Source organism: Salvelinus sp. IW2-2015, linkage group LG23 (genome assembly GCF_002910315.2).
Source record: "Salvelinus sp. IW2-2015 linkage group LG23, ASM291031v2, whole genome shotgun sequence".
NCBI lineage: Eukaryota > Metazoa > Chordata > Actinopteri > Salmoniformes > Salmonidae > Salvelinus > Salvelinus sp. IW2-2015.
Genome location: NC_036863.1, coordinates 14,336,510 through 14,352,250, shown reverse-complemented (window position 1 = coordinate 14,352,250; position 15,741 = coordinate 14,336,510). Strand labels below are relative to the sequence as shown.

General features: G+C 40.0%; 1 protein-coding gene across 1 annotated transcript in view; it reads left to right on the top strand.

Moving 5' to 3' along the window:
* The first annotated feature begins 2,517 nt into the window (after window positions 1-2,517).
* The window catches only part of LOC111950921 (opioid-binding protein/cell adhesion molecule), a 341,587-nt gene continuing 328,363 nt past the window's right edge, over window positions 2,518-15,741 (top strand). Inside the window, exon 1 of the mRNA XM_023968860.1 lies at window positions 2,518-2,817. Coding sequence (XP_023824628.1) covers window positions 2,757-2,817 — 61 coding nt within the window. The 5' untranslated portion in view covers window positions 2,518-2,756. The remainder of the gene's footprint in view (window positions 2,818-15,741) is intronic.

The window sequence follows — 15,741 nt, the reverse complement described above, 5'->3', positions numbered from 1 at the left end:
GCAACACATGATGGCTGAATATGATTGGATAAAAGATCTAACATAAAGACCAGCCCTCCAAATCTCAACCTGGGGCTGGAAGCAGTGCAACCAAGAGGAAAGCTATGAAATKAAGAGTATAACTCTTACTCTGGGGAATAATTTAATACATATTTGTGGGAAAATATATTTAAAAAAAAATTATATTCTGATGATGTTTAGGCCAGCAGAGAAGGCCTTGCAGGCCCTGACGGCCCACCACTGTATATACGCCAATGTAGTTTTGATTGACTTTATGAGCAAATTGACCAGAAGATATATGTTATTCTGAGAAACTCTTAAATTGGTCTCTCTCAACCCCACATGTCCTCATTCAACCTCTGTTCACTAATGTGTAATAATCATATAATTTATTTCAGTACCCTCTTCTTTTTGGAATTTAAGAGCAAATAGCTTAAACATAAACATGTTTTATTATATTGTTCTTATGATGATCAGTTGCTTTAATCTATCTAAAATGGTACTCTTTGAGTTGCTTAATCTTCATTTTCTAAGTGAAGTTTTCTTTCATTATAACGCAATTAATCTTTTTTTTATCTTATCTGCTGCTACCAAGAACAGGTCAGTAATTACAGTTTACTTAGCGGAACTAAATGGGTTTGGGAACTTAAAACTATTCTCCAACTTTAGGCCTTACTAGCAACTGTGTGCCTTACTATTTTTCCACCTCCAAGGAAATAGTTTTACGTTTATTGTAACAATAGCTTTTTCAGGATATACAGTAGCGAAACAATACACTGAGGACCATTGTTAGGGGTTCTAAACCATCTGATAACATATCTGCTGCCATGAAAGTACTACATTTCAGGAGTTAAATTCTGACCAGAAAGAATCCTCCTGTCAGAGAGGACTCATGAACAATTGATGCCCATTAATTGGAAAATCTCAGTCTACCAGAAACCCTTACATAACCGATTGGCTTTCATAAGGTTGTTTAAAAAAGGTCTATATTCTCATAGGCCTTTGTGCCTGTTTTTACAGAAAAGAAAAAAGAAAACAAGCTTTGTAGTTGTATCCACTATAATAAGATCCTCTCAAACTTTGTTGAATAACCAACCGTGACCTAGTTTCGTTACTGCAAAGACACCTAGGCTGCACAGAGCACGAACAATGAGTTTGTGTAGGTTTTTACAGAAACCTTTCCTTGACTTGCATCTTTTACTGCACACATCAGAAAGGCGACAGAAGAGTAATCTTGAGGGACTGGATTCTGAAATGTTACAGACGACGCTCCCCACGGTAACCTGCCACTCTGTATTTTCATCCCAAAGCCTGGCCTGAGTCTAGCCCTGTGGCAACATGGGAGAGCCCTCATAAAGGAATCAGTTATACAAGGCCCAAATGCAGTCATCCAAGGGGCATTATGTACTGTACTGTGAAACTCACAAGGAAGTCCCTGCTTGTTCAAGTACTGCTCTAAGAATGTATGGATGTCTGTTAGTGAGGACAGACTATCTGTGGAAGCTCTTTTTGAAGGCACACTACAAAGTGCTCAGGGATTTGTTCTTGGAAAAACAGAGAGAACAAACGACCAGGATATTAGCACACAGGAGGAAATTATATCTGGGTGAAGGTGTACTGTTATTCGAGACTTGAGGTGACATGAGATGGTGATGGGCGATGGCTCCATACTCAGGGATGGAAATTAAGCTAGCTAGCCTGTTGCTAGTACTTTTCAGACCGGGCTAGAAAGTGCCTCAGCAGCCCACCAGCTAGAGAAATGTTGTCTTTTCAAATATCGCATGGCACAGATTTTGGACGGCACAGATTTTGGACCTGGGCTCGTAAAAATTGCAGCTTGCCAGTGCATAAAATCCTCAGGTTCAATCCCTGTCCATACTACACTGTAATTGGATAGCTTGAAATGAAACATGATCAAAATCAAATACATTTTCTGTAGTGTATGCTTATGACTATGTTCTTCAATTGCAATAAATAGAGATTCTCAGAATATAATGAAAGGGGATAGAATTATCAATTTGGGGTCTAACAGGGACTTTCACTCACCCAACATTGAATGGCTAATTTCAAATACCCAATTAAATTAAAGGCAGATGAGACCTGTAAATGTATTAATAGGTTACACAATGTAATTGGTTACACAAACTGGTCAGTCTGGGCAAGGAATGCTGACCCAGTTTTAACAATGTTACGTTGTTTTACAGCATCAATTCATAACAACAAGATGTACACATGTCGTCTAGTAAAATTAAAGATACCTTAATAGAAAATTACTCACCCAGTAAAATACCACTTGAGTAAAAGTCTGAAAGTATTTGGTTTTAAATATATTTAAGTATCAAAAGTAAATGTAATTGCTAAAATATACTTAAGTATCGAAAGTGTAAATCTTTTCACATTCCTTAGATTAAGCAAACCAAATGGCACTGACAGTCAAAAGCCTCGGCCAATAGAGAGAGAGCAGAGACAGACCACCCCTCTCCCTCGGCTTGGTCCCTGTGTATGTGTGAGTGAGAATACTGAATGAGGACTCGGTCGCTGCATGCTGCCACAATTTGCAGTGGATTTAAGTAACCTTCAGCACAGAGAACACCAGAGTCGAAGGAAAAACTCCAAAATTGTAGATTTACGAAGGAGAGCAAAACATCACTGTCTTGTTGTCTGTGTTCCTGTTTGAAAAAACACTACTATAATACAAGAAGACGGCGAAGAAGAAGCATAAGTGTTCAACGGTGTCAACAGATTAAATTGGAAGAATGTATAATTCTATGTGTTTCCTCATCCTGTCATGGGTGTTCGCTCTGCTCGTGTTCCCAGGTAAGACTACTCTCCCTCTCTTTTTCTTTCTCACCATCTACCGCTCTCTGGCTCTTGTATTGGTACTAATGTTGCAAAGTGATAAACCGTAGCAACAGAGTTCTACGGGGGAGCTACATTTGACAATCACACAATCTGCCTCACTCTCCCCTCTCTCTCTCCCAAGAATTGGTCTGTTACTGTCAATATAAGCTGTTGTAAAATATTCAGATGAAACACAGTGGAGGAAAGTGGTCCAGGCATTGTTGAATCTACTAAAAAGCTTTGGTCTTAGCTCAAGGAGATACTTGCTCGATTGTGTGTCCTCCCAAGCTCCCACAGCATTGCCAAAACTTGCTTCCATTGGGTTTTGATGTAGACAGAAACTAACGTAAAGAAAAGCTTGCAATGGCAACAGCATATAGTGCAGAATTCAATTTTTTTCCCGTTTTGATCCTAGCCAAGAAAATTTATATTGATCATTCTGGGGCCATGTCTAAGGAGAAGCCTATATTCTCCAGGGTAATGGAACCGCTTTTTTCACGCCATGATTTCAAGGTCTGGATAATTTGTGTCGGTCGCAGCTAGACGTGCAGCGTTTGTGAGTGACTTTGACATGTTAATCAACAGAGAGGAGAGTGTGTGTTTCATAATTGATGTTCAGGGAACGAGAGTCTATGATTACAATTGGAAAGGGCTTGAGGCACATTTCTATTTGAATTGATTTACTTCTGTTATTGGATATATTACTGGAGTAAAATTCTACATTTCTGAAAATTGTGTAGGTCATATTTTTCAGGATTAGCCCAATGTAATAGTACATTATCCAAACTATCCTCATATACCACATTGTACATACTTCCTCATGCAAGCACACACGCACGCACGCACGCAAACACACACACACACACATACACACACTTCTAAAAGTCATGCACAAGCTGAAACAGTTACATTGCAGGGGTGTATCCGAGCTTGCACTGGATGAAGACGCAGCATAGCCAGGACAGTTAGCAATGCAGATGGCATGTAGTGGCCCTACTTACCGAGAGCTTTGGGGTCAATAGCAATCCGGCATGACTAACAGACTCCATCTGTTCCACGGTGACATCATAGGGCCTATAGTAGGGGCACCGCCCGCCACTGGGGCAATGACATCAGGAGAACACTGCTGTCTAGGCAGTGCAGTCACTCAAATGGAGACTCAATGTGGGTATGGTGTTGTACACTATTGAAGGGTCCTTTTTGATACTCTTCTAGCCAAATGGGTGGATTATTCATATGCCACTGCAACTATGGCTATTGATTTTTGGATGTTGAATGATACGCTAAGGCATGGACCTTAAGACTCCTCCATGGACCCTCAGACTCCTCCATGGACCCTATGACTCCTCCATGGACCCTCAGACTCCTCCATGGACCCTATGACTCCTCCATGGACCCTGAGACTCCTCCATGGACCCCTAAGACTACTCCATGGACTGTAAGACTTCTCCATGGACCCTCAAACTCCTCCATGGACCCTAAGACTCCTCCTTGAACCCTAAGACTCCTACAGAAATAGCAGGATATTTTATACTCCTGGCCAACAACAAGCTACTGACATAATCTTATGGATTATGTCAAATGCCGGCACATCTACCCATAGCCCCTCATGTATTATAGAAATTATATATTTTAATGTCAATACACTGTGGTTAACATGAATTCAACTACTCAACTAGGAACCATTTTTTGAATGAGATGTAATAAAAAATGTGTATGGTCATACGGAAACACTGAATAAGCTAAATCTGTGTGCTCTGTCCCTACAGTACCATTACCATTGTACTCTCTCCGTCACAGCCCAGAGCAGGTTGCATCCTTGTCAAAGTTCATCAAATCAACCAGCTTCATAAACAGTACAAGCGCAACGGCCATTCACAGATGTATGAAGGACTCTGTCTGCTAAGGTCGATGTGGCATCCATTTTGTCTTTTTGCACTCAATCAATAGTATTGTGTACAGTATATAATTTGGCATAGATTTCTATTGCTTCTCTGTGTCTACTTGTTTTATACTACATCTCAGCCGAAATACACTGAAATGTAGTCTATACTCCCTCAATGTATGAAACTGACCCTAGTTAGTCTTTTTAGGAGTTCTCCATGTTCCTTTTCCCCACTCCCCATCCTGCTGATAATGTTGATGTTGGTTGCATTAGGTATTGCCTGGAAGACCTTAGTGGGAAACACCGGTCACTTCCCTCAAGATGAGAATGATTGAAGTAAATGGATGTGATTTCCTGTAGAATCCAGGACCTGTCATATCGAGTAACTCTGATTAGACACAAGAGACCATATTACCTAAATTAGGGCTGGACAATCTGACCAAAATATCATATTACAGTATTTTTCTAATTTCTGACGGTATAACGGTATTAGATGGTATTTTATGTTTCTGAATATAAAAAGTTCTAAATATACATTATGGGTAGTGCATAACCCTAGGATGGCAAGAAATTAATTGTAAGTGGTTTTAATGGGCTTTTTCAATTCTGATTTGTTTTATAGTGGTCATCCAAACTTTAACCAAAAATAATAGGAGTGCAAACCTGACAATTAAGTAGTCAGTCCTATTTGTATAGCATTTCATAGGAATCAAAGTATATTTTGTAGCCTCAAACTCTAGTACTTCCCAATGGTTGAGATTTGCATAGTTATTGGTTCAATTCCAGAATTCCCTTGTATTCCTTAATTTCCAGCATTTTCATAAATGTGTTAATTTCCTGCACTCATTTGTTATAATTTACATATGGTGTCACAATTATTTTGCCTTCTGTTTTTTGACTTGTTGTGCTAGCAGCAGAGAAGGTAGAGAATCCTCCATAATCTAGCAGTGCTCAGCTGTTAGCAGTCTCTTACCACTGGTAAAAACGGATGATTGACGTTTTGTTGATTCATTACTCAATTGTTGCATATAACAATTCAAACATTAAAATAACTTTATAGAAGGTACTGTTAAAATACACACCTGTATGTAGATCAATACCGGTGTATATAGTAAAATACATTATACCGCCCAGTCCTAAGTAAATGACTACAGACTATAAGGTGCCACGCAGTGCATTTGTAAGTGTTTCGCAAACCATCTGCCTATATGGTCCTTGCAGGAAGCTTTCATAATATGTATGAGTGGGAAGATTAATATGATCCCATTAAAGCTTGGGGTTCTCTTGTTAATTTTCATACAGTAATGCTATAGACTTGCCGGCTGATTTACAAAGCGTTCTTATCGATTGTGCACACTCGATGCAATTCATTATCTTCGACAGCTCTGTGTGACTGGAGCACAATGTTTTGTTCTCTCAGCTATTTGTAAGATAATGAGCCTTGAAATAACAGCGTCTCAAATGTACAAACACATCTAATGAAGACTTTCAAAAGGGCACGTGTGGAATTCTCCGGTGCGCATTTACTCAGAAATGTGTCTGACTGATTATTTTGAACATACTAAGAGATATGTTCATCGTATTCATCCTTGCCTCAATTACAGGGTGATGTATAGAGCCCAACAGTGGACACGTCATAATACTCATAAAACCTAGCAGGCAAACACGGAAATGGTTCCAATCGTTTTTTCAACATATATAAGGTCTCTGTTTCATGTAGGCTTTCCCTGGTGTAACGTTTAAATAACCATGCAAATCTCTCTTGAACAAGGTGACTTTTAATCAATATATTAATCTATATTTACCTTTAGATTTGAACATGGGAATTAGCATGAAAGTTGACATCATGCAAGGCTACAAATCCCTGAAAGCTCCTGCACGTCATTTCTAGCTACTAGCTACCTTGATCCAAAACAAAATATATATTGAACATTTTCATTTACTGTTTCATATTTTATTTAAATAATAATTGTTGGCTTATATTATGCATTTGGTCTTGTCTTGTATAGAATACTATCCTAAATCTTTGCCAAGAAAATAGCTAGCTAGGTATCTAGATGATATTAGCAATATATCCTTATTTTACCAGATCCATTTCTCCTTCAGCATTTTATAAATAACATATAAACATCTGACTTGAAGTAAAGATATAAATTATTTATTAATTTATTCATGCCACAAACCTGGGACATCGAAGATCACCATGTGAACTATTATTACGATCCAAGAGTGCACAGATTATTTTGCTTTTCCATTTTAGGAATCAGAACAGCTCAAATAACACAAAATATAAAACAGTATATTGTGATTTTCGGTGGGTGAGTTACAAATGGAGAAACAACTGGATGTTTTAGGTAGGTTTAATATAAAATACTAGGTCAACTCCAGCAGATTGAAAAACACACTTAACAGACTCTAAACAAGGAAGCCATGCCTAAACGCAGCTATATCAACACCCTTCTTGTCTATTAAACAGATATATGTTTCTGCTGTCAATTGTGAGCAGCACATTTACCATACATTGTCTGAATCTCAGAAAAAGCAGGAGTATGACAGAGTTACACTGGGGGGAAAAGGTTACAAAAACTACTCTATAACACTTTTAAATGTGTTATTTAGTCTAGATGTTATCAAATCAGGAGAAGAACAAGTGAAAGAGGCAGAATAGGGAAAATAAACAAGGTAGGGTGGGTTTATAGAGATGATTGATAAACATAAAATGGGGTGCTGGTGTGCTTCTGCACCCCTTTTAAGGTCAGTCATTGTCACAAATTTCATGTCCAGTCATATTCGGGGTCACATACTCGGGGTCACATTCCATCTCAGTTGCAGCATTCAAATCGTGGTCATCGTGTATCTGTGAATCACAACAATTAAAACGATGAGTGATCACAGAATTTCCCAAAATTGAGCCATAAACAATACAACTTTAGCATTGAGGACAGCATTTTGTTGACAACATGGTGGTTTACACAAAGTCTACTGTCTGTGAATGATGGAAGAATCTTACCCCAGCTGTACAGTAGGTCCAATAGAGACTGTGTGGTCACCTAAGGATGAACATCAACCAGTACTGGGATCATCGTCTATAAAGGTCAAGTACAAAATGGAGGAAGTTAACAATCTGTGGCTTAGATTGAATTCAAAGTTGACACAAATGACAAATTAAGCAATACAATGCAAAACACTACTGCACATGTGAAATACTGTAACACACAGGCCAGTACAATACCCTACACAGCAAGAGGATCCTAAAGGCGCATACAGTACCAACCAATAGTACTCACTCAACAGACAGGTGTGGACCAGTGCTGCCTTGACTGCAGTCTTCTGGTCAGCAGCTGCTCCAATTACAGCCTCCGCCTTGGCATCAGTCAACAAGATCAACTTGAACTTAAGAGTGGAGCATGCGTTATATATTATTAGGTAGGCAGGTAGCCTAGTGGTTAGAGCGTTGGGCCAGTAACTGGAAGGTTGGTGGATTGAATCCCGAGCTGACAATGTAAAAATGTGTTGTTCTGCCCCTGAGCAAGGCAGTTAACTCACTGTCCACCGAAGATGTGGATGTCGACTAAGGCAGCCCCCCGTACCTCTCTGAGGGGCTGGGTTAAATGCAGAAGACATATTTCAGTTGAATACATTCATTTGGACAACAGACTAGGTATCGCCCCTTTCCCTGAACACAGTAAATCTACCCCAAAACGTGTGCATACCAATTCATTTAAAACCAACCATAGCAGGTAGGACTAAATAAGGTTACAAAACCTTGCCTACTAGCTATTCTAATGGTCTGCTGTCCAGAGGGTAGCAACAAACAGATCAATGTCTTCCCGCAGTAAAGTAAGCACACTGTTTGTTCAAGAGGATGCTAATCAGTCCATCTCTGAAACATATCAAAAAGCCAAACCAAAATAATACAGCTACCTAGGGTAGCTACAAGTCAAGTCGTACTTGAAGTAGGCTACTGTTAGCAGTTGATGTTATTCTTCAATAACACAGACCACAAAGCAAATCAGGGGGAGAAAATATATTTATTCACAGAGAACAAATCATAGTTGTTATGCTGGAAAGTAGACGGCAGATGTCCATTCTTCCCTGTCCTCAATGGTTTATCCCCTGAACAAAGAGACAGAATGTAGTTTATACCCCCAACCCTAGCCTGTGGTTGACCAATTAGAATTCCTTACAGTAAAATTGGGAACATGGCCAAATACCAAGTATCCCGTTTCATGCTCAATGTATAGACAATTCAGACCAATGAGAACTTGCCTCATGTAGCTATGAACCTCCCGTGTTCCTGACCCATTTATCTTCAGTTCCCCATTACAGAAAAACAACTAATTACATTGATCATGAATTCCCTCTAGACTTTAGTCCTCTGCGTTGTATATTTATCATCAAATATTCTTACACTCCCCTTAGACCATTTTAAAAAGAAATATACTTAAAATGTATTTTTAGAAAACAGAAAATAAAACATAAAAAATAGACAGTATGAAAAACATTAGCTGTAAGCATAAAATCATTCACATTAAACACTTTGCATTTTGTCGTGGAAATACTAATCAATAATGAGGAGAGACAAGGTCAATAACCAATCAGAATATTACTTTATTCAAAACGTATTAATAACATTGATTAATTATCGACGAAGTCGACGAAACCACCCCTAGATGATTCGTTGAGAGCCCAATGAGCGGTTTTGAGCCACAGCATTTTATAGCAAAGTATATCCTCCTGAATGTTCATGACAAACAATAGATGTATGGAATGGATCACAAGGTTAGGATTCATATGAAAGATACTAATAATTCACAGAAGACAGTATCTGCTGTAAAGACTGTTCTCATTGTGTAGAAACACATACACAAGCCATCTCTCCCTGGTTCCTTCTGCACACAAACACCAACTCATGCTATGGAATGCGGTTTTTAGGTTTTTATCACCAAAGTCATCTTAAATCTACTGTCAGAATTAAGCCCCCAGAGGCCCAACTCAGAAGACCACGAACAGATGAGAGTGTTCTAAAATGATATTCTACTCCATAAAACAACCATTTGATGCAATAACAGTATTTCAACATAATCTTGTAATTTCGCACTCACAATTTCAATAAAACACAAAGGGCATTTTTTACTTGCCGTTACAGTAAGAAGAAGATTCCCACAAAGTTATAGAAAATATGTATTAACAGGTGTGATGATGATGTCCCTAACGATTCCTACCACATCCTGTACAAGGAGGAAACTCCTAAAAAAAATGATTGTCTGCAAGACAATAATATTAAATCGTCCTATTGGCAAGGTAATCATTCGCAGAGTCTTGTAAGTATGACCAGCAGTCCTACAAAGATAACTATTAGAGATTATGTTCTGACAGTCTGCTAGTGAGGAATTCTTCTTCCGTTCCACTGGTTGATAAGGACGTTTATACCGTTTCAGGTACAGGTCTTGGGTCAAGGGGTATTGCTGCAGCTTCAGACGGTAGATTCTCATATCCTGTAACGAAGGAAACAAAAAGTGAAAGTAACATGTCCTGGTTTCAAGAGAAATGTATATTTCACATAGATGTCCCTAAGTAAGCATGTCCCGATTTTCAGGAAAAGCTGGACATTTCACCTAGATATCCCTAATATGATGACTACGGTGTACAACATAGAAGCTTATCGGGTTCTGATCATTTTACTATGCTTCTTCACCCGAGATTGACTCCCAACTGGTAATCAATTAGTTCTTTATTCTCTAGGCTCAGCTTTGTCATCAAAATGGACAACTTTGCAATGAGTGACATGTATCCATCATGATTTGCCCTGGACTTTCACTGCTGACCTGATTATGAGCAAAACTTGATAAGGACCTTCCCATTTTGGCTCTAATGTGTCTCTTACATATTTTTTTTACCATCACCCACTGTCCTGGCACTATGTCATGTCCCCCCTCGGGATTTATTCCCCACGCCTCTTTTACTTCTCTGTCTGCTTCCCCTCCTGCAATAGAACGTTGTAGGTAATAGTTAAGCATTGTGTCACTCATAAAGTTTACATCTGCCTTTCTCAAATCTAACGTGCCTGGTAGTGACATGGGTCGACCTGTGACGACCTCAAACGGACTCAACCCTGTGGTTCCATGTCCAAAGTTCTACACTAATTTTTCTTCAGAGTCCAAATAGGATGGTTCTGAACTGTAGATCCATGCAGTTGTCTAATTTTCCCCGTCACCTTTCCTTCAGAGATGTTCAGTGTAGAGTCAAGTTGCATAATAACGTCGAGGCCTAAAATAAGTTGTTCAAAGGAGCCTATCCACACTCCTGCATCAATCTTTATTGGACAAATATAAATTGAAAATTGTTTGGTCTGCTTCATGTCTGTCTTCCACCCACCACTCCTGTTGCTCTCATCTTCTTGTCCGTGTACTGAGGACATAAACTCAGCAAAAAGAGAAACGTCCCTTTTTCAGGACCCTGTCTTTCAAAGATAATTTGTAAAAATCCAAATAACTTCAAAGATCTTCATTGTAAAGGGTTTAAACACTGTTTTGTTATGAAAACTTAGGACACTAAAGAGGTCTTTCTACTGACTCTGAAAAACACCAAAAGAAAGATGCCCAGGGTCCCTGCTCATCTGCATGAATGCGTCTTAGGCATGCTGCAAGGAAACATGAGGACTGCAATTTGCAATGTCCGTACTGTGAGACGCCTAAGACAGCGCTACAGGGAGACAGGATGGACAGCTGATCGTCCTCGCAGTGGACGATCATGTGTAACAACCCCTGCACAGGATCGGTACATCCGAACATCACACCTGCGGGACAGGTACAGGATGGCAACAACAACTGCCAGAGTTACACCAGGAACGCACAATCCCTCCATCAGTGCTCAGACTGTCCGCAATAGGCTTAGAGAGGCTGGACTGAGGGCTTGTAGGCCTGTTGTAAGGCAGGTCCTCACCAGACATCACCGGCAACAACATAACCTATGTGCACCAACCCACCGTTGCTGGACCAGACAGGACTGGCAAAAAGTGCTCTTCACTGACGAGTCGCAGTTTTGTCTCACCAGGGGTGATGGTCGGATTTGCATTTATCGCCAAAGGAATGAGTGTTACACCGAGGCCTGTACTCAGGAGAGGGATCGATTTGGAGGTGGAGGGTCCGTCATGGTCTGGGGCGGTGTGTCACAGCATCATCGGACTGAGCTTGTTGTCATTGCAGGCAATCTCAACGCTGTGCGTTACAGGGAAGACATCCTCCTCCCTCATGTGGTACCCTTCCTGCAGGCTCATCCTGACATGATCCTCCAGCATGACAATGCCACCAGCCATACTGCTCGTTCTGTGCGTGATTACCTGCAAGACATGAATGTCAGTGTTCTGCCATGGCCAGCGAAGAGCCCGGATCTCAATCCCATTGAGCACGTCTGGTACCTGTTAGATCAGAGGGTGAGGGCTAGGGCCATTCACCCCAGAAATGTCCGGGAACTTGCAGGTGCCTTGGTGGAAGAGTGAGGTAACATCTCACAGCAAGAACTGGCAAATCTGGTGCAGTCCATGAGGAGGAGATGCACTGCAGTACTTAATGCAGCTGGTGGCCACACCAGATACTGACTGTTACTTTTGATTTTGACCCCCCTTTGTTCAGGGACACATTATTCCATTTCTGTTAGTCACATGTCTGTGGAACTTGTTCAGTTTATGTCTCAGTTGTTGAATCTTGTTATGTTCATACAAATATTTACACATGTTAAGTTTACTGAAAATGAACACAGTTGACAGTGAGAGAACATTTCTTTTTTTGCAGAGTTTTTATGTTTTTCATAAGAAATGGGCAATACAGTGACTTCAGCAACCATATCTACAAAAAAAATCTACTGCAAAGTTGTTAATCATCATGTTCACATATATTCCATCCGATTTCATATGTATACCAGCTGAGATGGGACGTAAGAGTTTAGTTAGTTTACTGCCATCCAGCAAACTATGCTGCTGAGCCGGAGAGAGCTTCTTCAATTTCTACATCAGCATTGCGTCATTGGGGCTGTTGACCTGTTTCCATTTTCCTTTAGACGGACCCTGCCTCTCCTGGCCACTTCTCATGAAGACACGTTTTCTTTCCCGACATTCTCGTTGCCAGTGTCCAGAAATTCTGCAATTATGACATACTGTTGAACGAGTAATGTTGTTGGTTTCACTCGGAATCTGCCCAACTCTGATGACAGCCAGTTTATTAGGTTGATTGATGTCTCTGTCCAGTCGTAAAAGCCTGTCGATTATGTCACCGTAGTTTTGTCTCTCCCAATCAGTAGTTGTGGAAACAAAAGTTTTGCGCAAATCATTTGTGTATGGATTGCATCAACTGATCTGTGATTGCCCCATTTTTGGAGGAGTTGAGTGCATCTTCATCTTCAAGTTGGGTAACCCACTGTGTCTGACCACCTCTGCTCTGAACCTTTCTTAAAATTCAACAAACGTCTCTTTCGGTTTCTGGACATATTTGGTTATCTCTCCCCAATTGGTGGTTGCATTGGTCAGACCCTTAAGAAAAACATGTATGGCTCTCCATCCATCGGCTACATCTTGCTCTTCACCTCTCACAGCTCTACAAACCTTTTCTTCAAGTACGCCATGTTTAAGGTTGTTCAAAACAAAGGCTAATAACTGTAACTCATCATAAGGATGTAGAATGTAGAGTTTCTTACATCTCTTTAAATGGTCCCACGTCTTCATTCCCAGTCTTGTGGATGTTTCAAAGTCTTTGACCATTCATTCATCCAACTGTTTTGGAGATGCTGATTTATGTGTGATTACTGTCACTGGAGGTTTGTCTTTACTCCCTTTAACAGCCTGTGTTCTTGTTGGCCTAAGACATCGTTCGTCACAATTGTCAGAATCTGTTGACTCAAAGCCAGGAAGTGCTGACCAGATGCTTGAAACCCAATCTGCCTTGCACAACTCAGTGTGAGGGTATATTGAGAGAACAGAGAGCCAACAGGTCTCTGTTCCCTCAAGCCCTGACCTCAATTCTATAGAAAAATTCTGGGCAGAATTTCCTATAAACCTGACTCAGTTACACCAGCTCTGTCAGGAGGAATGGGCCAGTAGTCACCCAACTTATTGTGGGAAGCTTGTGGAAGGCTACCCTAAACGTTTGACCCAAGTTAAACAATTTAAAGGCAATGTTACCAAATACGAATTGAGTGTATGTAAACTTCTGACCCACTGGGAATATGATGAAAAAAAGAAAAGCTGAAATAAATCATTCTCTCTACTATTATTCGGACATTTCACATTCTTAAAATAAAGTGGTGATCCTAACTGACCTAAGTGTTATGAATTTTATGAATAATGACTAAATGATGTATACATTTAACGTAGAACTATAACTAACAGAATTCTACCCTGTCACTGTATGATTGTATGAAATGTATTAGAATCATAAATCTATAAATCTGATGTGTGTAGTTTTAGTCAGAAGGACTTTTTGTTCCTTTTTAGTATGTAAGCAGGGTGCAAGTGTGAAACAAATGATAAGAGGAGCTATCGACAGACAAGCTGTACTACTGTGTTCCTTACAGGACATTCTGTCCCCACCCAGGGAGGGGAGAAACCTTGGGCTTGTAGTAGATTGTATAACAGGTGGCAGGCAATGTATGAGAAGGAGAAGACTTGTGAACTATATTGTCATTGTCTTATAGGAGGAGGGACAGTTATGACAAAATGAGAGGTATATAAACCAATGTACATGTAAGGATGGGCAGATCTCTCGTAAATAAACATGCTGACTATGGTAGACTGGCCTCTGTCTGTTTTCATTTCTATCAGTATCCTACAAATCATGATATAGCAGACTGAGTAGTTTAATTGAATCGGTTAATGAACATGAGAACAAAATTCTCTTAACACTCTTAACACAAGGTGTATGTTAACTTCCGACTTCAACTGTAACCTCTTATATAGCCTTAATATTAACTCCTGCAGAATTAAGCATTTCTTGCAGTAAAATGATACACCGAACATATGCAAAATTGTGACTCCAAACAAAAGTGGAGAAATGCGATTTATTTATTTCAGCATCTTGACAGAATGCGAATGCACAGTTAAATATTGTCTATAGAGGTGCTATGTTAATCAGCATCCTAAAAGCTGATTTAGTATTTCAACCATATAAAATATGCATCTAAGCCTAACTGAAATCTTATCAGCAACATGTGTTTTTCACAGCATTCTATTTTGTTACAACCTGTCAAACTGATCCAAAATCTTTCGGTGAAATATCTTTCCACTTTTTGGGGGGTTAGCCTATTGCACTTTCTTCCCAGGTCCTTAAACTTGGCTTCTTGAAAGAAGCAGAGATCACAGAGAAATATACCGATGTAAACTAGATTAAAGCATCCATTCTATGATATTATCAGTATTTGAAGGCAACATATAATGACAGAATAGAAGCTGCATTTTTCTTAGTAGAGACAAGTTGACTAACAAATAGCCTACCAATATGTAGAATATTGTAAGCACAAACATCTAAATCAGGCAACAACCAAAAAATCCAGCACCGCCTGACAAAAACTCTTTCTGCTGTCTCTGACTGTAGCCTACAGCGCATTTTCTATATTAGCGGGTTAGAGTCTGGTGCCGTCCTTTTTTACTTTTTTACTTGATCACATGTTGTTGGGCGGTTGCTGATGTGTTATTAGCAATTGTAGGCGGGTGATGGTGAACAAACAGCTGACTGGAGCACCACTAGTCTGCTCCCTCTCCATGGCTCCTCCTCCGCCGGCTGCTGCATTTGTCAGGGGATGTTTGCGGAGTGGAGTTGTAGTGGAGAGAGGAGAGTGTAATTTGGCTGGAGCATGGAGCGGATTTAAAAATGTTGGCCTCTTCTCTTACTCCAATTTCGCTCTGGTACCACTCAGCCACAAGCTGCCCAGCATTTTTCATTTCCTTCATCACTGTTACTTTAACTGGCCAATTCTCTTGTATTTATTTAGCCTACCCCACCACTAATGTGCAGAGGTATGAGTCA